At 34.7% G+C, this 27,978-nt stretch overlaps 3 protein-coding genes across 4 annotated transcripts in view; 1 reads left to right on the top strand and 2 right to left on the bottom strand.

Annotated features, from left to right (window-relative positions):
- LOC108918000 (adenylosuccinate lyase) overlaps positions 1–18,436 on the top strand; it is a 30,060-nt gene extending 11,624 nt beyond the window's left edge. The window contains exons 2-4 of the mRNA XM_018724837.1: positions 16,300–16,595; positions 17,253–17,575; positions 17,712–18,436. Of these exons, the coding sequence (XP_018580353.1) occupies positions 16,300–16,595; positions 17,253–17,575; positions 17,712–18,397 (1,305 nt within the window). The 3' untranslated portion in view covers positions 18,398–18,436. The remainder of the gene's footprint in view (positions 1–16,299; positions 16,596–17,252; positions 17,576–17,711) is intronic.
- Positions 8,972–14,839, bottom strand: LOC108918002. 2 transcript variants are annotated; one of them, XM_018724840.2, is made up of 3 exons: positions 14,567–14,839; positions 10,754–10,973; positions 8,972–9,442 (listed from the first exon to the last, which is right to left on the bottom strand). In XM_018724840.2, exons 1-3 carry the CDS (start codon positions 14,681–14,683, stop codon positions 9,273–9,275), a joined length of 507 nt encoding a protein of 168 aa, XP_018580356.1. In that variant the 5' UTR covers positions 14,684–14,839; the 3' UTR covers positions 8,972–9,272. The 2 variants fall into 2 exon arrangements, with proteins under 2 accessions (XP_018580356.1, XP_018580355.1); XM_018724839.1 differs by having other exon boundaries at positions 9,351–9,857.
- Positions 18,437–20,763: 2,327 nt separating the features above from the next.
- LOC108917983 (protein snakeskin) lies at positions 20,764–27,244 on the bottom strand. Its single transcript, XM_018724815.1, has 4 exons — positions 27,076–27,244; positions 23,099–23,295; positions 22,852–22,981; positions 20,764–21,471 (listed from the first exon to the last, which is right to left on the bottom strand). The coding sequence occupies exons 1-4, from the start codon at positions 27,124–27,126 to the stop codon at positions 21,370–21,372; spliced, it is 480 nt and encodes a 159-aa protein (XP_018580331.1). The 5' UTR covers positions 27,127–27,244; the 3' UTR covers positions 20,764–21,369.
- Between the last annotated feature and the right edge of the window lie 734 nt (positions 27,245–27,978).

Here is a 27,978-nt window from a genome sequence, read left to right as displayed (position 1 = left end):
GAGTTTTCTGAAATTGTGGTTCATCCACTGGTTGTTCCAGTGACGAGTCTTGCGGTGAAGTTGGTTCTTGTGGCGGTTCGATTTCGACGTCGTCATATACGGTCTCTTGGATCGGTTCGTCGGAAGAAGAGTCGTGCGGTAGGTCGTGATACGATACTTTACCTTTGTCGTACTCTTCGGTTTTGCGGCTACGCGTCCTCTTACAATCCTTGGAAGGTTTACCTAGAGCTATGCATTCGCAGACCGACATCTCCTTCGGGACGCTTTCTAGATTGGCGCTGATGTGAGATTTTTTAATTTGTGACTCCTCGAAATCGCCTCTTCTTCTCATGTCTCTATTCGACGTTTTCGATGGTACTTGCAGTGCCGCGGATGGTACCCTTCTGGATTCTGCGGTATTCGTTGTACTGACTGGCTCTAGAGTTGATATTTTTTCTTCGCGCCATTGCCCAGGGGAGGGCTGATCCCCTTCCGATTCTTGTAATGTTCCACCAGCCGTGAGGCGCATCTCGTTGCTTTTCGCCGAGGACTTTGATATTTTCGATACTTTGGACGCTTTCGATACTTTCGATGCTTTCGATCCTTTGAAATCTCGTTGCGTTTGAGTCACTTTAAGATTAGGATCGGATTCTTCTGACTCTGTCGTGTCACGTTCGCTCGACTCTTCCGAGGTGCTAGAAATGATAAATACACTTTATTGTTTTCAATAAAATAATAATAATAATAAAAATATAATTTATAATTGAAACCCTCATAAGTCACACTTGGGGTGGGCCACCTTAAAGGTCACACTAGTGCGAATTGGGATTTTGCCAACTTTGAACCTTTGTGTCTTCTTTGTTTGTTAACTAAACGTATGTATATCAAAACTGGGGTAAAATTTTCCGAGAAATCGATTGATGTAATTAGTTTTGAAAAAATATTATTTGTTAATAAAAATGCGACCGGAAAATTTTTTTTTCGAAAGGTGACTTTTGAAGTCATATTTTTTTTATAAATAGTGGCTAGTGAAAAAGTAAAGAAAGGATTTTGAAATTCAAAGTCTATATCTTTAAGAAAAAAATACCCTAATTCATAAAATAATATCGATTTTAAAATTATTAACAAAGAGTAAATAAATAATGATTTAGTTTATTCGAACCGTAAAATGAGGTGAAAAATATCGGAAATTTGCATTTCATTCCACTTTATTTCAAGATTATATGATATAAATTCAGCCACACTTTTGCCGACACTAAAGTCACACTAGTGCGAATTCGCACCGATCGGACTTTTGAGACTCTCTAGTTTGGCCGACAATAACAGACTGAGGTCAGCTGTGGTACTGCTGAACTGTTTGGGCTATAGAACAAATTATCCAGGCAGCTGCTACAGGTAGCAGGAACCGAGGATTTCTCAGGAGAAATGTCTGCTGTTAAAACAAAACGGTGGTGCGGATTCGCACTAGTGTCCCCTTTGAGGGTTGACGCATGTAAGCCAGTGTACACTCAGAAACTACACAAATTTAAGCGAGATTTGCATAGAAAGATGTAAAACCATTATTATTTTGTCGAGGCAGTGTTAGGCAAGTTATTTAAAACACTATTTTTCGGGTCGATATGCCACGGTCTAAGTAATTGGTCACGCCATTTATAGACTTGCACTTCTTTGTTTTTCAATGGTGATATGCAAAAAGCCTCACTGAGGATTCAGTCAGATCAAGAGGTTCTAACGGCCAGTCCGCCCTCACAGAGTCTAGCCCGAGAACAACACGATCAGATCAAGGCAGTACATTAGATGTCTGTAAGTGGCGTCGACAGGGTAAATGGGCTACTGTATAATAACTCGGAAAATCATGGTATTTTAAATAATCGTATAATATTTGACACAATGTTATCATCTCAAAGAGTCGGCACTTGAAAAATAAAATGGTTTCTAACGATTCTGACAATACACTGCGCAATCGTTTTCACAAAAATTTGTGTTGTGTCAAAAAAGCATACTGGTCAAACAATTTCTAGTCTGGTGGTTTAGATTTATTGACGATTCGAGAGGCATTCGCTCTCTTCTTCAGAAGAAACTTCAATTGGGAGAATAAATCTTTGGTTCGTGGCCTTCTGGTGCGTGGTTTGAAGACAAAACCGACGATTTGTCAGCCAGCCCAGAAAATGTTGACAATGATTGACGACTAAGTACTACGGAAGCTGGTAAACCAAGCTAAGAAAACGTGCTACTGTCTAGGCCAGGTGTTCCAAAAATGAGTTGGTATTAGAAAAAGTTAATCGGAAAACTGGAATTGTACGCAAAAAATTAAATTCTTTTTACGGTTTCTTCAGCTCGATTTTAATTGAATAACATTTGTTGTGCTTGCTTGGGAGACTTATTAAAAAGACACCGTTTTACACTCATTTTTGGCGCATTTTGTTTTAACATGTGATGTCTTACCTGCTTGATTCTTGGGAAGATTTTTTGCCAGTGCACCTGCAAATTATATTATTTAATTATAGTATTATACAGTACATTACCCTAGAGAAAAAAAATTGAAAAGACCAATTTCATTCAGAATTGATGGCGGATTTCTAAAAAAATATCAAAACGGGAAAAAGTCAGTGGCGTACCATTTATTTTTATTAAAAAAGGTTGTGGCATTCTCGCACGAACGCCACTGGTGCAAGTAGAAATATTCGGATCACCTCAAAAAATGCCCATTCATCCCTCCAAAGCGTGTTTCAAATTTCGAGTCGATGTCTTTAAAACTCTTTGAAATAATTAATAAAAATAAATAAAAATTAAAATTTAAACACTGTATCTCGAAAACGAAGCATATTTCGACCTACGTTTATGTGAACTTTTTTTCACAATATAACTTCGACAACCACCCCTTAAAATATTTCACACTTATTTACAAACGCCTTTCCACAAATAAGATCCACTTCTTATTTGTGGAAGGGCGAAATGGGCGGTGACTATTAGACGCCTTCATTATAGCCATCCTTGTCCATCACATGGATTTCTTGGCTTACTTTATCGCTCTCACGTAACTTCTGATAGACTATCGGTACTTTCCTACACTGTAGGTTATGTCTCATATATATTCAAATTATTTATGCAGATAGACCGAAAAGCAGAATCGTTCGTTTCACCTATGGCATACTGACGAGAATTAATAAATTTGAAATCGGTCTATATTTGATGGCTTTGGCTTTGGTATAATTCAATGCCAGTCGGTGCAGATATTTCGTGAGTAGTCGTTTTACACAGTATCACTAACTAAAAAAGTATATTCCGCCTAGTGCGGTATTAGACATGCTTTAAAATTACAAACAGGTCACTCTTCGCCAGTTCGATGCGTAGTGTCGGTAGGTGTGAAGTAGTAATGACAGTTAAGATATGACATATGACGTAATCTTTATATATCTCACTACTAACTGTGGGTCGCAGTTGCCCTCCAAGAGTTTCTTCATGTAGGAAGCGGTGATTATCCTCGTCTCCGAAGTCTGGGGGTTGTATTCGCCGGTTGATCGTATTATTTGCACGTTTTTGTCTGTCATTTCCTGTACCGCCATTACTTCGCTATTCTTCCGTTCTTCTTGCTGAAAAAAAGAAACGTTAAGGAACACACTTCTAACGAACAAACATATATTTCGTCTGTGAACCTCCCCATTGTTCATTTTTTTGAATTAGCTATTGTAAATATCGAAAACCTAATGCGTTCATCAGAAATCAATTCCCCCTAGCATTTCATCTGAAATCTTCAACAAACCAAACCGCGTGCTTTCAGATCAAAAAATAAAAATGTTGGGTTTAAAAAATTTAGAGAAAGTNGTTAGTCGTTTTACACAGTATCACTAGCTAAAAAAGTATATTCCGCCTAGTGCGGTATTAGACATGCTTTAATATTACAAACAGGTCACTCTTCGCCAGTGCGATGTGTAGTGTCGGTAGGTGTGAATTAGTAATGACAGTTAAGATATGACATATGACGTAATCTTTATATATCTCACTACTAACTGTGGGTCGCAGTTGCCCTCCAAGAGTTTCTTCATGTAGGAAGCGGTGATTATCCTCGTCTCCGAAGTCTGGGGGTTGTATTCGCCGGTTGATCGTATTATTTGCACGTTTTTGTCTGTCATTTCCTGTACCGCCATTACTTCGCTATTCTTCCGTTCTTCTTGCTGAAAAAAAGAAACGTTAAGGAACACACTTCTCACGAACAAACATATATTTTGTCTGTGAACCTCCCCATTGTTCATTTTTTTTGAATTAGCTATTGTAAATATCGAAAAACTAATGCCTGGGTGCTTCCCCCTTACATTTCATCTGAAAACTTCAACAAACCAAACCGCGTGCTTTCAGATCAAAAAATAAAAATGTTGGGGAAAGTGTTCCAGTTTAAAAAATTTAGAGAAAATTCGGTTTGAAAATGTAGGGAGCTAACTGCACGCAGACTTCCCTCCCCCCATCTACGATATATATGTTTTTTTTGTTCTGGGGAAAATAGCAGTTCTAAATTGTACTTTTACTATTTTATGCAAACCATTATGCTGTAGCTGCTTTAAGTATGGAGACGTCGAATTTAATTGGAGTAGATTTTAGGAATTTCGAAAAAAGGAGTTCTGGTGAAAATAGCATTTCTGCATATTGCTTGAATAAATCTACCATTTCATGCACATATAGTTGTTCCAGTTATGGAGTTATGGAATTTAATCAGCTTAAGTAACTTTTAGCAACTTCAAAAAAGGGAGTTCTGGTGAAAATCGTAGCAGTTTTGCATTTTGCTTGAATACATCTACCATTTCATGTACATCTAGCTGTTCCAGTTATGGAATTATGGAATTTAGCTGAAGTAACTTTTAGCAACTTTGAAAAATGAAGTTCTGGTGAAAATAATAGCAGTTCTGCATTGTGCTTCAATACATATACCACCTTATGCACATCTAGCTGTTCCAGTTATGGAGTTACGGAATTTAATTAGCTTAGCAACTTCGAAAAAGGGAGTTCTGGTGAAAATAGTTCTTCTTTTGTAGTATCTCCTTCGAGTAGGCAATTGATCTTTTTAGTATCGTTTTGTTCTAATTATGTACAAAAATAGCTAAAGCTGCGCTGTTTACATAAAGGACAATACAGAACTACTACTATTTTCGACAGAACTTCCGTTTTCGAAAGAATTAAAGTTTCTTTAAATTACTTAATTTAAATATCTCCATAACTAAAGCTATTAGAGCGACGCAGTTTGCATGAAATATAGAACAATCCGGTCACAATACAGTGCCACCAATATTTTCACCGGAACTCCCATTTTCGGAATATTTAAAATCTGCTTAAATTGGTTAAATTAAATACCTCCACGACTAGAGCAACTACAGCAACGCGGTTTGCATGAAAGTATGAAATAATAGAGCTATGCGAGCTCGAGGCAGAACTGCTACTATTTTCACCAGAACTCCCGTTTTCGGGATACTTAAAATCTCCTTAAATTTGTTAATCTCCGCAACTACAGCAGTGCGATTTGCATGAATTAGTAATCTATTCGAGCACAATGCAGAACTATTTTATCGAACTCCTCTTTTCGAAGTTCTTAGAATTTTAAAATAGGACTGTTTGATCACAATGAAGAATTGCTACTCTTTTCACCGAACCAACTCCTTTTAGAAAAATTTCCTAAATCAATTAAATTAAATAACTCCTTAACTAGAGCAACTACAGCAATGCGTTTATCAGAAATCAATTTTTTAGGAACTTTATTTTCGTTTCAAACCTCCTATGGTACAGAACAACAAAAACACGTTATAAATATGAAACATTAAGAACTGACTGATGTTAGCTTGCGTCTGCGAGCAACAGTTCCGGACTTAGAACTACATATTCATTTTAACAAACGAGCACTGTAAGAATTTTTAGAAAATTTGACCGTTGAGAGGACTGCACCATATATTTAGTACCTCTGTAGATGTTTCGGCGGCTGCGGTAGGTGGTGGTGGTGGGCAACAGCAATTGTAGGGCGCGACGAATTGCTGCGGCTCCGCAAACTTGCTTGGGCGTGGACAGTCCTTCTCGCAATATGTGATCCCAGGTTCTTCCGCGCAGGTTTGGGGCTTGTAGCGCCTGCCGCAGGGAGAGCAATCCTGCGCTTCCAAACCGAACCTCCTCGTCGGAGAGTACTCTGCAAAGGCGTTTTATTAAGAAAGCACGGAAATGGTTTTGAATTCGGTTCATCGGTACAACTGGACTAACCTGGTTGCAAGCCGTTTCTCTTGATAGACGAATTGCTATTTCCTACGTAGGTGCCTTTGTCTGAAGCTAGAAGCGTTAGTTTTAGTCAGACCGAAATCCGGAATATGTTACTAGTCAGTTACTATTTAATTTAAGACGTAAGAAACCTTGTACAATATGAAAATCCTTTAACACTTACTCTGAGCGTTTGGACAGTTGATGTTGCAACAAGGACGCATCATTTGCTGTGTTCTTCCTGAAAAATGTGTCAGATTTTATTTTTTTTATCAAACCGTCATTGTCTAACATGTCCCTATGATCTTCCAACTTATCCAGACTAACTATTTACATACTTTGAACTCCTGGGCAATTCTGGATCCCATTACATGGAATCTGGATGATTTGCATTGGAGGCACTGAAAAAAAAACATAAAAAACTAAGGACAGTACTTTACATTGATCACAAGATGGTAAAGGTCCCAAATCTAAGTAACTTGATAACTTTTTACTCACCGTTCCCGCTCTTGGTCGCGCTGCACACCACTGGTGGACAACAAAGAGTACCATTGATGGTCGTTTGTTGTTGATAATGGGTCCTTCCACATTTCAGACACGGCTGTTGATAATATTGGTGAAAGACGCTATCCTGCATGGATATGGCTCTAAAAGGAAACCATTGATGACCACAATGTCCAAATCAAAGAATATGTATTTGGAAAATTTGAACTCACGGATTGCCACCCTCAGGCTGGCAATATGCCACGATCATTTCTTTCGACACTTGGTTTTGGTCGAAAGTGTCGTTCTTCTCTTCCACATCTGTGTCCTCTTCCCGTATTTTGTTCAGTTCGGTTACCTGGGTCGAGGCAGTTCCTTCACCACACGACTGTGATCTGGGAAAAAAGCAATTTGAGTGATTCTACGGACGGAGCAAGGTGCCGACGGCACGCATACTTAATGGGACTTACCCAGCACTGCAGCGTATTCTTAGTCTTACTTGTTGATAATTTGGATTAAACGAAAAATTTTGACCATTGTGTTCAGACAGGTTGACAAGCGGTTATGAACATAAGGTGAAAGGTGACAGATGATTTACAGGTTACAGTCTCGCTGGGTTTGTTTGTATGAGGCCAAGTTACTGCGATTCGATGTGAGCTTGTTAGATGGTTTCTCTCAACTTACCTTATCCTCGAATAGGGGAACTTCCTTGATGACTGATCCTTAGCAACTAAGAATGGATTTGTTTCATTTTCTTTTGGAGGAGTCTTTTGGTACTTTCTGATGAAGTCACCTAGTTAACACATCTTTTTAATAGGATCCCTAGGTTTTGAGCTACCACAACCTTACCTGATCCTTCTAGAATCGGATAAGGATTAACCAAAGTACTATACATCCGTTTCCTTGGACTAAACTCTCTAAAACGATGACACATATATTTTAATGATCAATAAACGTAAATTTCATTCTAGTTGCTTTGTTACCTAAGTGGATCGGGAGTGGGCAAAGGAGGAAAGTCTTTGCTAACTGCAAATGTGCCCCCATAAGAATACGTAGGCACCACTTGGGGTCTAGGCCTTAAGGTACTTCGCATCCTTAATGCATTTGTCGATACGTATTCCCATTCTTGGTGGACTAGAATGGAAAATATATGCTCAAAGCTTAATTTGTAACCAGCATCCCTAACTGAGAGCTATACTTACTTAGGCAAGCAGAAACGGCTTTATCTACTTGCACATTTATAGGCACTACTCTTGTGTCGTTTCTATGAATCCATTTAATGTATTGTCTGGAATAGAACGATTTTTTAACCGAGATTAAACGATGTGGTGTACTCACAAAACAATCAGAAGACAGTCTAAAATATACACATATCCAGTAACGAAATTCATTACACAAGTAACTAGTAACAGTGTCTGGTTCGTAACTCTCCTTAGAAACAACAAAAATCCTCCACAGAGGCAAAACATGTGGAAAGCTGTTACTGAGAAGACTATCCAGGTCCTGTGGCCCATTGGCCTCGACTGGATCCAGCCGATGGTATCCACCAGTGTAACAAGAAGGAACGTGGTTGATACTACCATTAGTATCACTTTTGTTATGAAATGTAAACGTATGAAGAATATTGTAACAGCTAATGCGAAACAAACTAAACAGCAAACCTGGAATTTGTGGTTGTTTAGATTGATATGAAGAAAGGGGATTTCGTTGCTTACTAATTCTGTTGGTCTTAGGATTTTCCCTGTCTTTTGTGTTATGAAACGATTAAAATAGAAAGTGTTATTGTCCATCTGGGACGAGAACTGTCATTTTCAGTCAAATTTTTCGTATCAGGTTGACAGTGATGTGACCTTGACACTTTTATTTCATTATATTATTCGTTACATTTACCTGTGGCGCTGTCTAGGGACTTTGTTCTGTAGCTGTAGAAATTCAAATTTATACATATTTCAAGGTTGACAATAGGGATTTTGCCCCAAAATCGCAGTTGATTTTTTACAGTCTATTTTGTAACCCTAGAAAGGAATATTTTCTTCTTTTTAGAATTAAATATTAAACAAGTTTGTACAAACTAACTTTAATAAACATTGGGACCACAAATTTACTAGGTATTTTAAGGTTAAATTGGAAATAACACAATTTAACAAAAATTATGCTTTTATTAACCTTATTTTATAAAACTTATAAAGTAAAAACTATAAAGCTACTATAAGTAATTATTTCTAAAAGTGATATGTATTAAGAAATGTCAAAATTTCTATTATATTACAAATATCTTAACTAATGGACGGATTTCGATAAATGTCATTTGTTCACAAAAACAGTAATAATAATACTAAATCACTATAACATATAAATAATGCTTGCTTTGGTACACCTCCTAACTATGTAGATATTAATTAAAAAAGTGTTATATTTGTACGAAAGTTATAAAATAACTTAAATCTTAAGTCATTGAAAATCTTAACATTGTAAATGGGCCAAATATTGAACCTTGCGTCACACATAACTTTTATAATAAGGTGAGGAATGTTCTGTAAAACATATACAAAATAATGAACCACACATTTCTACAGTGACGTTTAAAAACTTTCTTTTCTTACGAACATCATTAATACGGCATCTACGAAGAAAATCAAGACGTTGAAAAAACAAAACAATATGGATATTGTCATCATAATGCCTAAGTGCACGTTGGGATCGAAAAAGTTATCTTTCGAGATCTTTACCTTGTCTACGGCCAAAACGACCCCTAAAAACAAAGTAAATGGTGTAAAATTTACGTAAAATTCATTAAAAAAAACTAAACTAAAGTTAAATATGATGCAAAATTTTTGTCGTACAAGAGTCGTGACTCGAATTCATAGTTACGAAAATATAAACAGGCCCAAGTTTGATCCTTGCGGTATACCCGCATATATTCTAGGTTTTGTATGCTCCAGATGATTTTATTCGTTGTGAACTGATAGAATCATATCGTTAGAAGTCATCTTGAAGTTTGAAGGTAACAGCTGCGTCGGCAGCAAAGAGAAGGGCGTTTAGGAAAGCGAATCCAGCCGAGATTTTGAACAGAGTTTTTAGGGAGCTCTCGTCATAATCGGAGTAATCTCGTTCGGGTCTAGTCGCGTCTCTTATAAAGTCGTTTGTATCGACGATTAGCAGCATGCCTGAAAAAAATGAATAAATAAAAATGCATAATTTGAATTTGAAAGATGGAATGATGCAAAATTTTTTTTATTGTCAAACGGTTTAGTGATATTGAGTCCAGAAATGGTCTTGTATTTCATTTAAAATTTAAAATGTCAGTAATCATCGCTAATCGTACGAGATGAAGCTCCCAAAATACGCTCAAGTTAGGCTGGTGGGTGGATGGATGAATATCAGTTAAATCGTTTAAGGTTATGTTTATTTAAAGTACGATTGTTTTTTTGGTTGTTGTATCGTGGCCTGTTTAGCCGATCACTTTCTTAGTTGCAGCTAGGAATCTTTGACCTGCCCTCGCTGTTCTCGGGCAAGGCTCTGCGGGGGCTGACCCGCTATTAGAACCCTAAGGTCCGCCTTTATGTTTATTTTACATTTTTTTGACCTAGTGACTTATTGTTATTGCTTATTACGTTATGGCAAACATATTATTCCGATTGTAGGTAAACTGCCCTCTAGCGGCGCGTAAGGAAACTTTTCTCTAATTAGCACAAAAAAACTCTACGTAGTGCATGTGCCTGATATGATGCTGGAGCAACTAAGTTAAAAAATTCAATTAAAAAATTGAACTTTGACAAGCTGTATCAATTGACATTTACAAACAAATCCATACTACTATTATTTTACTCTACCGGATCACCCGGTTAAATTTTTCTAGGAATTATTGAACATCCTGTACATAAAACTAGTAATGTATGCTACACATTTTTTTTTTATTTTTGCATGGACTTTCGAGAGGTCAATTTTACTAAAAATTGAATAGAATAAGCTTGTGTTTAGACAAAAATTGTGCATCATATGCGATAATGTGTAACCTCAACTTTTTAATATTGTGCGTTAAAAAAAAATAGTTTCGACCTACCTGTTATTAAGAACAAAGCAGATCCAATGATGGCAAAGAGAGCCACCGTCCTGTAGGGTATTTTGTCGCCCAGAGCTTTGCTCACGAGTAAGACGCAGTTGATGACCATGTAACCGGTGTAGGAGGTGTACATCACGCCAATGTGGTGCATGAGAATTCTTGTAAAAATCGTTCTGGTCAGAGGTTCATAGATGAGACCCATACAAACTGCACAAACGAGCTGAAACGAAGATAGAGACAAGAACGGTAAGGTTGGTCAGGTGGCAGTAGCACGAAGTGCTAGAACATTAACATGTGCGAGAATGGATGGGGGCTTGTATTAGATCCTTGAAGTACTTCCAGTATACTAAACGTTAAGACTATAAATCAAAGAGTGGAGGTCTTGTATATAATTTGAATTGCTGAATAAATTGTAAAGTACTATCCTCAGATTCCTCTATTTATCAATAAAATCATTACCATTGACTCACAAAGAACTAGATCTAGCAACGATTATACAGGGTGTTTCATAATGATGCAAATATTTTAAGGGGAGTTTAGAAAGTAATTTTAAGGGGGGTACTTCCTATATATTTTTTTTTATTTGAGCCCCCTCTGAGAAAATATTCAAATGTCAAAATGGCCGAAAAAATTAGCTTTTATTTTTATCACGAAAACGGTTAAACGTAGAAATTTGAATTTTGATATACATTAACAATTACTTAAATGGTATTTTTGGTAGTCTTTTTTTTCTGGTTTATGTCTTTGAAATAAACAAATTAGCACCCCTCACAACTTTTTTCTACGTTAGCCAATTCCAACAAAAAAATAGCTTTTAATACTGCATTTCATTTAGAAACTTTTTACTATTCCCATTTTTTCGTATACTTAATGGTTTACGAGCAATAAAATTAATTATTTTTCTTTGCTAATTAGGTACCTACACATAATTAGTATAAGTTACCAAAAACGATCGTCATTTTTACCATGATTTTTGCAAAAATTATTTTTTTATCAATAGGAAAAGTTAAGCAAATAACTAAAAATTTAATAAAAAAAATGAAAGCCAATTTTTTCAGTCATTTTGAGATTTGAATATTTTCTCAAGGGGGGTTCAAATTGAAAAAATGTATTGGAAGTACTCCCCTAAATTTACTCTCCTTAAAATATTTGCACATCATTATGAAACACCCTGTTTAGTGCTAGTGCTGTTACATCGGTAGAGTAGGTGGCTCAAATGACTGAAATTACTATTACAAAATAACAATAACAGGGTCTGATCAAAACAACAGACCACTTTCTTTGTTTTGTGCGTTAAATGTCGATGAAAATATAAACATTATCAGCTTTTTTTATTTTTTTTTTTTGTGAAAATTGCGCGGATATTCAATGTCATCGGAAATTTCGTTGCCACAATTCTACTCGTATTTAAAAAGTTCTACATTTTAAATTGCAAAAACAAACATTCTTTTTATTGCTTCAATTGAATAATGAAAAAATATGTAGCATTGATTCTCATAATGTCTAAAAGAAGGAATAATGGTAATGAAAAGGTACTGTATAGTACATAGTTATTAAATTTATTGCAATGAAGCGGCCTTAGCGGCCTCTAAAAACCAACAAAAGAACTGAACTGAAAATTATAAGCAGAAAAATGAATTAATTTTGTATTTTTTTTCAATCTACTCTAAAAAATTTAAACTTTCTTTTCAGGAGGAATATAGGTATATATATATTAAATTTTAATAAGAAAATTTTAACAATTTCAATTTTTTAATCGTCAATTTTTATGATTTAACACTAAAACAATTTTTTTCTATTCCATTCACTTAATTATTTAAAATAATGAAAAGTTGCTTTCGAAATTTTCTTTTACATTCGCTTTGGGAAATAAAAATAAAACAATATATCGCTTTCTCTGAAAGGATAGGTTACATTTTTTAGAGTAGATTTAAAAAAATTATAAAATTCATTAATTTTTCTGCGTGGTATGATTTTTTAAATTTTTTAAATCATCCTTTAACTTCTAGTCTCCTTAACTCTGTTCATTTTTAATAGTACAAGATAAAGTCAATAGACCATTTATATGTAGAATTTTATGCTCTACAACTTTCATAAGAAACTTTTTTTTAACTCTTACCCCGTTTATGTTTTCTTGATTTTTACCGGGGGTTGAAAAAATTACTTATTGTTATATGTTCCTCAAACTAACTTACTTATATCAAAAATTCAAGCAAGTTATATGTTATACGTTTTTGAACAAGAAAAAATCGCTTCCGCTGTTTTTTTTGTTTAATTCTTTTTTTTTTTACAAACTTTAACACTCTCCATAATACATATATAAAAAAAGTCAATTTACTTTGATACATTTGCGTTCTATTTAATAGATTTTTTTATGTTCAAGTTTTTTTCTATATCTATCATTATAATGGGAAACACAGACAAAAAAAAATTAAAAACAAATAAATTTCATTTCTAACATTCTTGGGATATTTAAAACAATGTACAATGTCAATGGATGGAGTTGAAAAAAGTAAAACTTTTTTATTTCTGATTTTATCAAAGAAACCCATATCCGTTCAAAAATTCTTTTGTTGAAACCCACAAAAATTTAAAAAAATCATTAGGAATATTAACTCAATATTACATTATGCTAATTAAGGAACTTATAAATTCTTTTGCACATTTAACATGTACTGGGTGTCGTTAGATCGTCTTAACCATTAACATTAATAACAGAAAATTTTTTTAGGTGAAATTTCACATTTTGGGAAACATCTGCTTGGTTAAAAAACAATCTATAATCTTCTTTTATATATGAAAAATTGAGTATGCTTGGAACAAACAAAAAATACTTTTTGTATAGGTAAAATGCATTTTTTTTTAATTTCTAAAAATTGCATTAAGAAAAATTGTTCAGAATTAAAATACGGAAATAACTATATTCAAGAATTTGAAAGCAAACCGCCTACTTTGATTTTTTAAATTTTTCCATCGGGTGTATTTTTTTTGTGAAAGAAGTCGGGAAAAAATATTACTTGTTTATAATTAAAACGTATGTTAATGTCCCAAGTTTTTTGACAATTGATTCTAATTTTGCAGTTCAGTAATTTATCAACACGAGAAATATCAAAGTAAGCCGATTATCTTCAGATGGACACAACTTTTTATTGTAAATAACTTTTCTCAATACAATTTTTTGATACCCTTTGATAAAAAAAACATTTTACTTACACAGATTTTTTTTTGCTTCTGGCAAGGTTATTTGTTTAGAAAATTATGTTGTAAGTCACTTTTGGTCATACAGAATCATTTCCGAAATTGCCAAAATTTTTACTTAAAATTTTCTTGTAGATGCTTATGGTTATTGACGATCTGGGGGCACACTATACATTTCAATGTTGTAAAATCATTGATGTTCCATTTCATTAACGTTTTTCCTTAAAACTACATTTTTGAACATAAAATTCGACCACCCTTATCTTTTTTAACTTTCTGTCTAGAAAACAATGGTACAGACGAGTACTTTCGAAAATTTTCTTGTGACTAAAGCAACATAGAAAAAACAATTTCGACGAAATAAACCAAACTTTTCTTCTTTTTAATGGAACACCCTGTATATGTATGTCTTGGCGCTATTTGTTAAGCAAATATCGCCAAAGTCGATTTGAAGAGTAAATTGAAAAAATTTTCTACATTTTATGAATTTAACTATTAATAATATTTAAAATTTTAGTTTAACTGACCAAATCTTCAACATAATATTCTAGTTTTCTAGTCTAGTCTAGAGCATTTCATCAATCATGGGGAAGGAATAAAAAAAACAATACCTACCAACTGCAAAACCTTAATCCCAACGGGCCAATACCCCAAGATCTTCTTCCTCAGCGGCTTCTTCACCGCCTGCACTTTGACCTCTTCATCTTTGCTGTTCTCCACCTCGGCGGACATCTTCACTTTCCTCGGCACCTCGTACAGCGAGTCGACGTTGTCCACTTTTACGGTTATTTTGGAAGAACTGCAATCCGACACGACACACGGAATCTCCTCCGCACTTTCGTGGCGCTCACGCGAGTGGACGCTCTTCTTAGTCGGCTGCCAAAGCAATGAATGGGCTGAACGAGTCATAGCTTAATTGATACTATTAACCCCTGTACAATTAAACCTATTGCCCTCCACCCACGGCGTGTATTCATTTGTTTTTGACGCCGCCAGAGGCGTGCGGCTCGAAGAAGAGATGGAACTCGTCGGAACGGAATTCGTACATAACCTAATTTTATTGCAGTGCACTTTAGGGGGGTGAAGAATCTATTTTTTTTACTTTTTTTTGTGACTGCTAATAGTCACACAGTTTATGGTTTAGTCTATTGATAAACAATTGCAAACGTATGTCATTGGACAGATTTAACCATGACATATTACTGTCAAAGTATAATAAATCGGGTCGAATTCCTCGTTAAAATTATTTGGATTGCCCAAAAGATTTCAGTATGTTCTACTTAAAGGGCGCAGATCTGTGGATTAGTTAGCTACTTCTGGTGTCCCACACGGATCTGTCTTTGGGCCCTTGCTATTCAACTTTTTTATCAATGATACTTGTTCAGATATTAGTTACCTTCTCTATGTTGATGGCTTCAGTATAATTACAATTTCAGTTACTTTAACTCGACTTAATAGTGATTTTCATGCGTTTACTCGTATCCAAGATCTCATCGCGCGCCACTGGCTGTCGACGAGGCGCTTGAGAAACGCGGGTGACGAATCGCTATTGCCACTAATTCGTGTTAATTCGTTTTATTTATTTATTGTCGATTTACCACGGAAGGAATTGCCATACGGCACGTCGACACGCGGTGCCGAACGCGTGTCAGTCTGTCCCAATTGGCAGTGACACTGTTCCGTCTAAAAGGATAGGTCACGTCTAATCCGAATAGTTTTGGCATTGTTCACTTGATTGGTGTGTAATTTCGAGGGTTGCCGAACTATTTTCATAAATGGGAAATAATTAGTAAGAGTGAAAGGATTCAGATCCGGTCAGCGTGGTGGCTACTTACTTCACCTGATAATAGAGTAATTGCAACATATTTTTGTCTCTTGAAGGCTCAAAGTACTTATTAAGGCCGACTTAATCTTCATTTAGCTCTGTATAACATCTGATGACGAACGTTTGTCCACCGGCAGTATTCTCATTTGGTCTTCGCATATTTTAAGCATTAATTGCACAGTAGGCCTTGGAATGCTTGCGGCATTCCGTGTTATTGTTGTTTAATTACATAACTATGTAATTAATAATAAATTTATATATCATAATGCGTTTAAGGTGTTGGTTATAATTCTGGATTATGTATGCGTGCTTGCTGCTACCAATATATTTTTTTAAAATGCTCATTCGTCAGTTCTTTGGAATTTTTAATAACAAATACTAAATTCTTGCTGGTTGAAGCAATTATTTCTATATCTCGTAAAATTTAGTCTGGAATCTAAAGAAACTATTTATAAGTATTAGTCAACCTGGATATGTCAAATCTAAGAGACCGACATACTTCATTTTGTTTTTTTTTTTTCAGGAACTTGGCCTGGACATTACCGACGCCCAGATCAAGGAAATGGAAGCTAATGTCCACAACATCAACTTCGACGAGGCAGCTGCCGAAGAACGCCTCACCAGGCACGACGTCATGGCACACGTCCACGTTTTTGCAAAACAGTGCCCCACAGCAGCCCCTATAATCCACTTGGGCGCTACTTCCTGTTTCGTTGGCGACAACACCGACCTCATCGTTCTCAAGGATGGACTGGACTTGCTGTTACCTAGGGTAGCCGCTGTGATACGGAATATGACACACTTCTCTGAGCAATACAAGTAAGTATTATTTGGTTTAGATGCGCTTCATATCTATTTAATTGCTCGACGAAAAACTTAAATAACAGTCATTGAATCATCTAAAGCTCGCTAGTCGTTTGAGTAATACTGAAAAAGTTTACAAAACCTATAAAGGTTTTAATGTTTTGTAAAGTGTTTATGTAGTATTTATTTTTTGAGTGTCGTGGAGTTGTATTCAAGAAAATACATATTTGCAGGAGAAAATTATTTTAAACAGCTACTAACTGTCGTAGATGTGATTATATCTCTCACAGAGTATGTCTATTTTATCAGTCATACATTTGACCCTCCTTACCTTCGTCCGTATGGACGCAAACCCATAACCAAGAATAGACCTATGAGTCATTCATACCACGAATTTTTGTACGATTTGCTATCTGTATAAGGGAAATTAAACATATTCATACCATCAAGACAATTTTTGTACGATTTGCTATCTGTGAATTATCGATCCATTTGAATGACGCACCTGATCATCACCTCTCCTTACCTTCCTCCATACGGCCGCAGAATTGTTCCCATAACCAAGATTATACCACAAGCTTCCCATGTTTCATAAAACCTAAAAGGAAGATGAACGTATTCATACCATCAAGACACCTTGTGTACAATTTGCTATACTGTGCCTTGCACTAGGTCACTACCCACCCTTGGCTTCACTCATCTGCAACCCGCCCAACTGACCACGGTCGGCAAAAGGGCGACCCTTTGGCTGTACGACTTCCTCATGGACGAAAGAGCCCTTCGCAGGGCTAGGGAGGACCTCCGTTTCAGGGGGGCCAAGGGGACCACAGGAACGCAGGCCTCCTTCATGCAGCTCTTTGAGGATGGCGCCAAAGTCAGAGCTTTAGACCAGCTCGTGGCTAAACTGTCGGGATTCCAGAAAACTTACCCGGTCACCGGTCAGACCTACACCAGGAAGGTTGATGTGGAGGTCGTCAGTTCTTTGTCTTCTCTGGGTATGTAAATCTAGCTTAGGTATGCGTGGTGTTTTTTAAGTTGGGGGTTTGAGTTCCATGTCACGTTAAAAGAAACACTCAATTTAACAAACACTGTGTAAGGGGCCTATCGCAAATGATAGAGAGGTGTTTCCAGGTTCTTCAATTCACAAAATGTGCAGCGACCTCCGCCTCCTAGCCAACATGAAGGAGATCGAGGAACCCTTCGAAAAAAGCCAAATAGGCAGCTCGGCGATGCCCTACAAGCGTAACCCGATGCGTTCGGAACGCTGTTGCGCCCTAGCGCGCCATCTGATGGCCCTCTTCTCCAACGCAGTCAACACGCATTCGGTGCAGTGGCTGGAACGAACTTTAGACGACTCGGCTAACAAAAGGCTGACGCTTTCCGAAGCGTTCCTGAGCGCAGACGCCGCCTTGCTGGTGTTGGAGAACATCACCCAGGGATTGGTGGTGTACCCCAAGGTGATAGAGAGGAGGATTAACCAGGAACTACCGTTTATGTCCGCGGAGAACCTCATCATGGCCATGGTGAAGAAGGGAGGGGACAGGCAGGTTTGCCACGAGAAAATCAGGGTGTTGTCGCAAGAGGCGGGAGCTCAGGTTAAGCAGTTTGGGAAAGATAATGACTTCTTGGATAGGGTTAGAGGTGATTCGTATTTTTCTCCAATTTTGAGCGAAATTGATAGTCTTTTGGACCCTTCCACTTATACTGGAAGGGCCGCTGATCAAGTTACCGAGTTTTTGGAAGAGGAAGTGTTTCCTTTGTTGGAACGTTACCAGGATGTCCTGAAGCAAGAGAATCCTGTGACCTTGAATATTTAAGGATTTTTAGATAGACGGTTAATAAATGTTTGTATTGTTTTTTTATATTTTCTCGACCTTATTCCCTTTCCATGATCAGATTAATTTTGGACTCGAAAATTGACTCAAAAGTCAGTTGCACCACAAAGGATTTTAATTTTATGCTGCAATTTATTCGATTCTGGATACGCTAAAGAAAATGTTTAAAAGGAAATAAGTTTCCAAAATGAAACAAAAAATGTGAAACCGAAAGACAAACTTTATAACTAAAAGTAAGTACAACGAAAGAAGTTCCACCAAACTGAAATTCTACCATATGAACTTTGAAAACTGTACACTAGGTTTTAATTAAAACCAATCTATTTCTGTAACTTTTATTCAAGATTCAAGAAATTGAATTACTTCTTAATCTGGCAATAAAAACCGCGTAATAGAAGAGTAATAGAGTCAGCCAAAGTAATCTAATAGTTTTCACCCAATATCTTTGAAATATTCTGTTGACCGCATAAACCACTTAATTCTTTTGAAAAAAGGGTTTGATTTTAGTCCTCTTTTAGTTAACCTCTTTTCTTCGTATATAAAGATATAACCTACTTTGTTTAATGCACTCGACAAATTCGGGTGTCTCCCAAGGCTCCAGTTTGGGACTTTTGATATTCCTGACCTCTATCAACGACATTTGCTTCACTATAGAATATGAAAATCTGAATGTTGTCGATATAGGAAAACTGATAATTTTTAAACTTGCAGAATGATCTTAGTGCGCAATATTGAAATTTTGTGTAAGAAAAACTGGTTAGAAGTTATTGTTGCCATATTTAAAGTAGTTACTTATACCAGGTTTGTGTTTTATGAAATATATAAAGTCAATAATACAGTCTGTACACACTAATGCAAAAAATTAAAGGGTCAAAAGAATTTCGGAAATTTTTCCGTGATTTTTGACAGACTGTATTTAGGTGAAAAATGGTCGTATCGGGAATTAAAGAAAGCATTTTGAAGCTCTAAGATTCTAGTTTTTAGATCTTTCGCTCGAAATTTTTTAGGAACTACGGTTATCATGCAATTATAAGAAATAGCGCGACAGAAAAAAATAGTTTTTTTGCTTTTTTGGAAAACCCTCCGGGCATTGAAGAAAACGAAATTCAATTGTTTCCAGTACGATTCGACTTTTTCGTCCTATGCTCCTGTTCATCAACTTTTAATTAAATTAAAATTGATGGCCCAAACCAGATTTCGACCCCGATTCATACCGTTTTTTTGAGACAAATTTCTAAATCTATAATCACTTAAAAACAGTTTTTTTTCAAAACCACACTGTCTTCTCAGAAAAAAAATTTCTAAATTTTTTTTTCATCAATTTAAACGTTATTTGCGGTAAAAATATGAAAAAACCTAAAAAAATTTTCTTTTCCATTTTCATCATGATTATGAAGTATTTAAACTCAAAAAACGTGACCCTTTATTTTTTTTCAAAAGTTTTGACAGTTTGAAACAAAGAACGGTTCACTAGATCGAGATGAAACTTCACAGGGTTTTTCTGGGTGTATCGAACTGTAAAAGTCATACTTAACATTAGTCATTTCGTGAATATTTCTAATTTAGCCGTCAATTTTCTAAAAAAACATAAATTACCTTTTTCCCCTGTTTTTTAAAATTCGTGTAAAAGATGAAAAAAAAATCCGAAAAGTTGCGGCAGCTTGTTATAGGAAATTTATTCCAGTTTTCGAAACTGCCCTTCAATTCTCTGTACGACCATTCGTCGATGAGATATCGATAATAGACACAAGTATCCTTTTCCATTAAAAGTCCGATATTTAGATGAAAAATGGTCGTATCGACATTAAAAAGGAAATTGAAGCTGAATAAACAAACTATCTGGTCAATGCAATGTCTTGGCTGAAAAAAAATTCCAAGTCCGTAGACTCCAACCCTCAGATTTTGGACATTGCAATGCCTATGTGCCCAATTTCAAATTATTTGATTTACTAGTTTTTAAATTATTAAAAAAAAATTGAAAATATTTTTTGAAGTTTAACACCATGTATCTTTTTAACGAAACTAGATAAAAACTTTATAGGAAAGACTCCCATTAAAATTCACGAAAGAAAATGAGGTTTCGTTTTTGGCCACCATTTGTGAATCACCCTGTACCTATACATACTTAATGTATTAACCAAGGATGCAAAGGGTATATTAGGAGTTTAACAAAAGTTTACATTTTTTATTATAAATTTGTACACAATCATACAGTATACATTTTCCTTAAAAATTACGTTTATAACAAATAATATAGTTAAAGATTTTTTCTTTTTTTTTTGTGAATGGAAAAAGATGATATAAGACACGAATCAAGAACTGTATGAGATATATGTAATTTCCCGTTCTTTTATTTGTTCATTTTGTAATATAATTAACATATTCTCAGCATTTGGCAATAAAAAGGAGCAGCTTAATAATTGTATCAGTTATTTTCAGTCAAATTCCCCAGGCAAGATACAGTCTCTAATAGTAAGGATTCATAGGTACCAAAAAAGTGTATATTAAGAACTATATGTTTGCCAGGGTCTTGGCCACCATTGTTATTACCATTGAAATATGTAAAAGTATTACCATTGAAATATGTAAAAGTAAACTGGCTGTTCCAGTTAGAAAACGGTTTTTGACACCATTTCTTTTTTGGTACACCCCGTATAAATGATAATAATTCTAAAACGCTTCCAGTACCAAAAAATCTTTGTTAGGCTTTAACTGAAAACAATTGCTATGCAATAACAAATTATTTAGCTCCTCTTAGGTGGGATTCCCTGAATTTAACACTAATAAAAAAACGATAATCATTACTGGATAGAAAAAAAAAACTGTCATGTAGTACAGTGCTGGTTATGTGTAGACCAAGACTAAATAAAGTCTTATTTACAAAAGTAAAAATAAATAAAAATTTTAACGAACTATATGGACCAATCCTGGTTTATTTGTAATACTGGGTGAATTTATTGCAATTTTGTTTTGATCAGGAATATTATACCTAAAACGGAGTCAATGAGATACGCCGCCCCATTTATTATACACAGGGAACCCATAGCGAGACCGACCTGGAAAAAAAAAAGAAAATTTATTTCACAGGGAACAGATCTTAAGCTTACTTAGTCTTTATAAAATAATTTTATACATCATGTATACAAGAAACGTACGTTTAATTACACTTGCAACAGTTTTAGTTAAACGTTTGTTTCGTTGGGTTCCTCAGGGATGTTATTTAGGGCATTTTTCGTGTATGTATTCATCTAGGATACAAACAGCTATTTGTATAAAAGTTTATTTTTAAATGTACGGTTAAAGTATTGTAAATTTGTTATTTTTTCAAACAATTTTTTATCAGAAAAGAAGATTATTGAAAACCGCGGTAGGATTATTGTGACAGTACCTGCTGCTGATAAAAGTTAATGTAAATATTATCTGATAATGACAACATCTCGAAAAAATTTATTATTTACACATAGTGTTATCAAATAGCTTTGTGTGAGACTGCGCACCAAGTATCAAATAAATGTGACTAAGAGGTTTTTTTTTAAAGATCATCTGTCTTATTATTGATATATAAATAATATCTTAACTATCTACAGTAGGGTGGCCCAATAAAAACGAATATTTTTTTTCGTATCTCTTGTGAAAATGTGTTAGTTTATCATGTTTTAAGAGCCCCCTCAAAAAATCAGTTCACAAAAAATTTAGAGGTCGCTCAAGATTTTTAAAAATTTTCAAAATCGTCAAAAATTAAATTTTTTTTAAATTTTTTTTTAGTAGTGTACCTAAAATGTTTTCGAGCGACCTCTAAAAATAAATATCAACGAACTAATAATTTTTTTTATTGAATTTGATGAACAAAAGAATAGAAATAAATCACGAGACACTTAAAAAATTTGTCATCAAATATTTATAATTTTTTAATTTTTTTAAAATTTAAGTACATACTACTTTGAAACTTAAAATAATTATGAGCGACCTTTAAAAATTAAAATATCGATTTGAAATTTTCAGAATCGAGATTTTTTTCAACCCAGAAAATAATAAAATAACGAGAAAAAAATAAAAAAAATCAATTTTTGACGATTTTAGAAATTTTTAAAAATCTTGAACGACCTTAAAAAAAATTTTTTTTGAGCTGATTTTTTGAGGGGGCTCTTAAAACATGATAAACTAACATATTTTCATAAGAGACACGAACAGAAATATTCGTTTTTTTTTGGGCCACCCTAATCTACAGTGTTCAGCAAAAATATGTACACAAAAATATCGCGTTCAAACTCAAACAATGATTCCAATTTTACCTAACTCGTTTGACATTACACACCGTTATAAAATTTTATTAATCAAAACTGACCAGAAAATAATGTTTTGACATTCTTTGCTTCAAACGCTTTCTTAGCAACGGGACAAAAAAATAACAAAGCAACCAAAACACGTTTCTTTACCTCTCTCTCAGAGTCTACCATCTGGTACTTGTGTTCAAAGAGGTACCCATGCCAGTAGTGCAGAGCTGTAGCGCCTACTGCGACCCACATGAAGACGCCAATTATGTTCATCAAAATGTCGGTGAAGGTACTAAAAATGAATAAAGATAATTATATTATTGCGGGAAACAACTACTCTTCTGGTTATAGCCCCGGCCAATATTAAAATACACATTTGAGATGCGTTGAAAGAAGGAATTGTACTCACGTTTTGTGGTCCCCGCTAGCGAAGCACAAAGCTATCAGAGCTACTAGCGTGTATATGATGTATCCAACAAAGACTCCCGAAGCTACGATTTCGACGTCGGGGTTCTTTTCTTCGTTCAAATTCCATGTTCCTCCCACTCCAAGGAAATAGCCTTGAAAACCGGTTCTGTACAGGATCAGGATGATGATGTTCAGAACCTGAAAAAGGGATATAGCATTAATTGGTGTCAGACAAGAATAAATTAGTTCATATTTGAAGATTGATAATATATTAGGTAATTTGAACAGATAGCACAGTAAATTATGACTTAAGGACAATTAAAGTAACGGAAGAATTGTAGAGTAACTTTGTTGATGAGTTAGCTTGAAGGTCCACTATGTGTTACACTGAGGATTTTACTTATATCTTTTATATGGAAGAAAATATGACAAACGTGGAAATTGTTTAATTAAGTACAGAGTAACCATCTCTATGTTCATAAGAGCACCACATAACTCCAGGACACTTTGAATGGAACAGAAGATTCTTCAAGACTGAGTAAAATATGCTTCACATTGCATGTGATTAACACTGTCTGTACTAGGCGTACGGACTTACAGATATGGCCTGGGTAAAGAGCGATAGTCCCGCTCGGCCCCGCCCGATCCGAGGTCATTTTCGTACTCGAATTTGCTGAAGAAGATACATAGTGATGTTGGTACAATCTGGAATAAGCCACAATTATCTGTTTACTTTGGTATTTCTATGTTTGACTTAGATACAAAACTAATTTCAATTACAATCACTTCGAGAAAATCGTAATAGAAACAAAAGTAGTTGTGAATAAAATAGCAATAATTATAGTTTTGATTTATAGCCTTGGACTTGACACAATTTTTGTGGAGTCTAAATACAACGAACCACACTTAGTATAGATAAAAAATTGTGCTTGTAAATATGTAACAACCTTATCTTTAAAATTCGGGTAACGATATGTTCGTAAGATATAATTTATTTGAGGTGTTAACTCAGTGCAGTGTTATATACAATTTTGTCCATTGTAGGTCATATTGGCTGCTACAGACTTAAATGTTGTTTAGTAGCAGTGGCGGCCTTTGACTTCTATACCAGGAAGGGCGGAAAATTTAGGTGCAAAGTATTGAAATAAATTAAATGTAATTGTGTAGTTTTTTAGTACTATTGAAATATGGAGGATTGCTCAACATTATTTTTTAAAAATTGAAGGTTAATTTTTCTGCTTTTGTCCGAAATAAACTTTTCGATTACTTTTTCTTTAAAGTTTGGTATTGCTCGCATCACTGATTTTTCAGTAGATAGCATTGCGAGTGCTGTTTTTACCATCTGATCTAAACCTTTATAATATTTTAAAAAACACAAGGAGTAATGCGAAAATTTTGTCCACACGTAAACAAATTACGTTTGATAAATAAAAAAGGCGGTGAATAGCTATGATTTGGTTACGGACGGACTAAAACAAATTCCAAACTGCATAGTAAATATGCACTAATCCCACGCCGTTTTTCACTGCTGCGCGATGGTAATTAAATATAAATAATTAAATTTTTTTATTATGAAAATTCACTAGGGAGACGGCGCACCAAAATCTTAGAAAATATGTTACATAGAACGGATAGGATTCGTTTGACACCAGCTAATGAATGTATTCATACGTAGTTCGTGTTAAAATGAATAAAAACGGGGTTAAAAGAGGTTAATAGGGTCAATTTATATTTCCAGAAGATGCCATACTTCATTTGTCTTTATTTAATAACCTGTTGATTTTGATACGGAGACTATTCGAGTTTCTAAATAAAAATATTAACTGTATTTACTTTGCGATAAGTTATCATAGAATAGCTCTAGATATTTTTCATTTGTTATCGTTGTACACCTACTGCACGGTCTACACAGTGTGGAATATTAAATATTAATTTATTATAAATAAAAGTTATTTTAATTTCAGGACGTTAAAGATCTAATAAATAATCACTAGATGCGAGTGATATTTTTTCTGTGTCGTGTTCTTGTCTGTAAAAGGGATCTACAAAAACAAATGAGTCTTAGATCAGGGCTACGCGGTGGCCACTGTGGCATTTAAGTTTATACACTAGTCACGAAAATTAAAGGAAAAAAGGAATCCTAAATTTTTAGGTGATTTTCAAAAGGCTGTAACTTGGAGAAAAATGATCGCACAGCAATACAAAATAACTCAAATTGAAGCTTGATGTTTCTAATTTCAGGATCAGAAAGTCAAAAATTTTTATTGTTGACCACCTTGAAAAAACAGTTTTATTATACTCTATAGTTTTTTTTTTACCAAAATTAGAATGCCCTCGGAGCAATTAAAATAATAAAAAAAAACATCGGCAATAAATTTAAAAATTTTTAACTTGCAGTATATTGTGCAAAATTCAATTCTAAAACTTTTTTCCTCTTCAATATTCTTCCAAAATGCATAGATTTCAAGATATAAATAAAAAAATTTTTTTAAACATTTTTGCAATTTTGAAAATGTTCCGGACCTCGCCCAGATCTAGGGATCTACACTTTTATTATATGAATTGTACTGAGGGTAATCCAGAGAAGATTTGCTTGCTCCCTCTCACATCCACCTCAAAACAGATCCAACCTGATGGCTATAAAGATATTCTCGTTTTTTTTTAACTTCAAAATATCTTAAAGCAACCCTCAGGAGTTCAAACCACTGCCATTTTTCTTTATTATGATCTGAATTATTGAAATTGTCACTTTAGCTAAAAGTCTGTTAAAGGATAACAATTTTCGACTTTCAGATCCTGAACCTAGAACTTTCAAGCTTGAATTTGTATTTTTTTATTACTTTACGACCATTTTTTGCCAAGTTACAATTTTTTGAAAATTAGTTAAAAATTTATGATTTTTTTAATCCTTTAATATTTCTGACTAGTTTATCTACTTGCCATAAAGAAGTGAAACGATGTTTTCTGAATAAGACCTGGACATATTAAAATATTTGAAACAGTGCCTCGATTGGATGCGTTTTGGATTTCACTCTTTATTTTTTATTTTTGTATCGGGATTCTAATGTGTCCCGTTCTTAAGGATCAGCTCTAAAAATAGACCCAGTATTACCCCTAATAAATATTATGTCTCATCCACATTTCAAACGAAGTTGGCAAAGAGATGATTAATAGTATTATTACTCACTAAGTACGTCCACAGTAATTGCGATAATTTTACAATATCCTGTCAGTTTATCATGAAAAAGAATCCATATCGAATTTATGATCTATTTTATCCATGATAAAAAACCAATATGAGCCTTAAGTAAATAAAGTAAATACTGGAAAGATACCTAAATATGAATTTTATATATTTTTGAAATTCCACTTCCAAATTATATCATTATTTAATATCGCATCCGTTTTTAACGTCGCCAGCTTTAAAAGTTAATTATTTTGCTCAGAGTAATTTTTGGGTCATCAACTGCACCTCCTTTCAATTTGTTTATTTCCTGATAATTATAAAGCTATGATAGTCATTTTGGAGAACTGAAATTTCCGTTTCTTTGGTATCGTATCCTATAGGGTTTATGATCTTCGAAAAATTTTCATTCGAACCAAAACGTTGTCAAATTCCTTTTCTTTTACAAGAAGTCGATGGCCGATTTATCAAACTTTATAACGCAAATCAATGAGGGAAATTGAATAAAATATGTCAGTTTTTGTGATAGCAAAGAAAATAATGAGTTTAGGTCTTTAACATTTTTGTAGCAGATGGTAACGAATAACATTAAAAGGTTACTGTAATATAGGTATCTGACAATAGTTAAAACTAAGATTAATGTGCATATTGTATTAATCGCGCAGTACAAACATCGTGACAGATCGGTAACCGCCCTGTTCGAACAAAGACAGTACGATCCATCGGCAAACTGATAATATCTTATCTAGCCCAGCGCATTTTTTTTCCTAAATATTTGCTATTTTCTAACTTACCACTTTAAGTATCTTAATGACGATAGTCCCAACTGTCTCTATACTAGTCATATTGGCACTGGTCTAAGTCACAGCTTGAAATTTTCGAAAATGTTGGATTTTTTGCCGCAATTCGCCAACTACGCGCCAGGCACCTGTCTCATACTAAACTAGGTGAACCAATAAGAGATACGTTAATGTTTTATCTCGCAAGATAAGATTATTTTGTTGATTTGGCGTTCTATTTCGTGAAAAAATAGATTAACGTGCTGTACTACAAACTGTTTTGTATGACTGTATTAGAACTTTGGTGACGAATTGTACAAATAAGTACCTACTTGATATTTCTCATTCGATAAGAAAGGCAGCTGTAAATCATGAAACAGTCGTTTTACAGCAAATGTTATAGGCTATTTGGTCGACTTCAATTTTTTTTTACAATAAAGTGACGGCCTTAAGAAATTTCAACAGAGTAATACCAAATGTTTCTAAAAAGAATCATCCAAATATATAAAATAATATAATTAATAGGAAAATATGGTCCTTATCGTATTTGCTTAATTAATAATCTTATACACTGTGTCGCAAAAGTTTTTGTTTTCTAAAATTGTCCAGATTACTGTAAAGAGAATGAAATTACGTTTCAAATGTCGTATCACAAGCCATAACGTGTAATTTAAAAAAATGGGGGGAACCTTGCGGGGGGTTTGGGGGAACCTTGCGGGGGGTTTGGGGGAACCTTGTAGGGGGTTTGGGGGGGTTAATGTAATGTATTTTTGTATTTTCGGAAGTATGTCTGAACTTTACCTAAAACTAACTATTAATCTAAATATCTTGCTGTTCTGGGAGTATCAGGACATACTGTATATGCATAACTATTCCCTCCAGTTGCTCGAAATTGGCTCCTTAGAACACTTATTTCAG

The sequence above is a fragment of the Anoplophora glabripennis genome, unplaced genomic scaffold (genome assembly GCF_000390285.2).
Source record: "Anoplophora glabripennis isolate ALB-LARVAE unplaced genomic scaffold, Agla_2.0 scaffold90, whole genome shotgun sequence".
In the NCBI taxonomy this organism is placed as follows: Eukaryota; Metazoa; Arthropoda; class Insecta; order Coleoptera; family Cerambycidae; genus Anoplophora; species Anoplophora glabripennis.
This window is presented reverse-complemented; position numbering and strand designations above follow the sequence as displayed.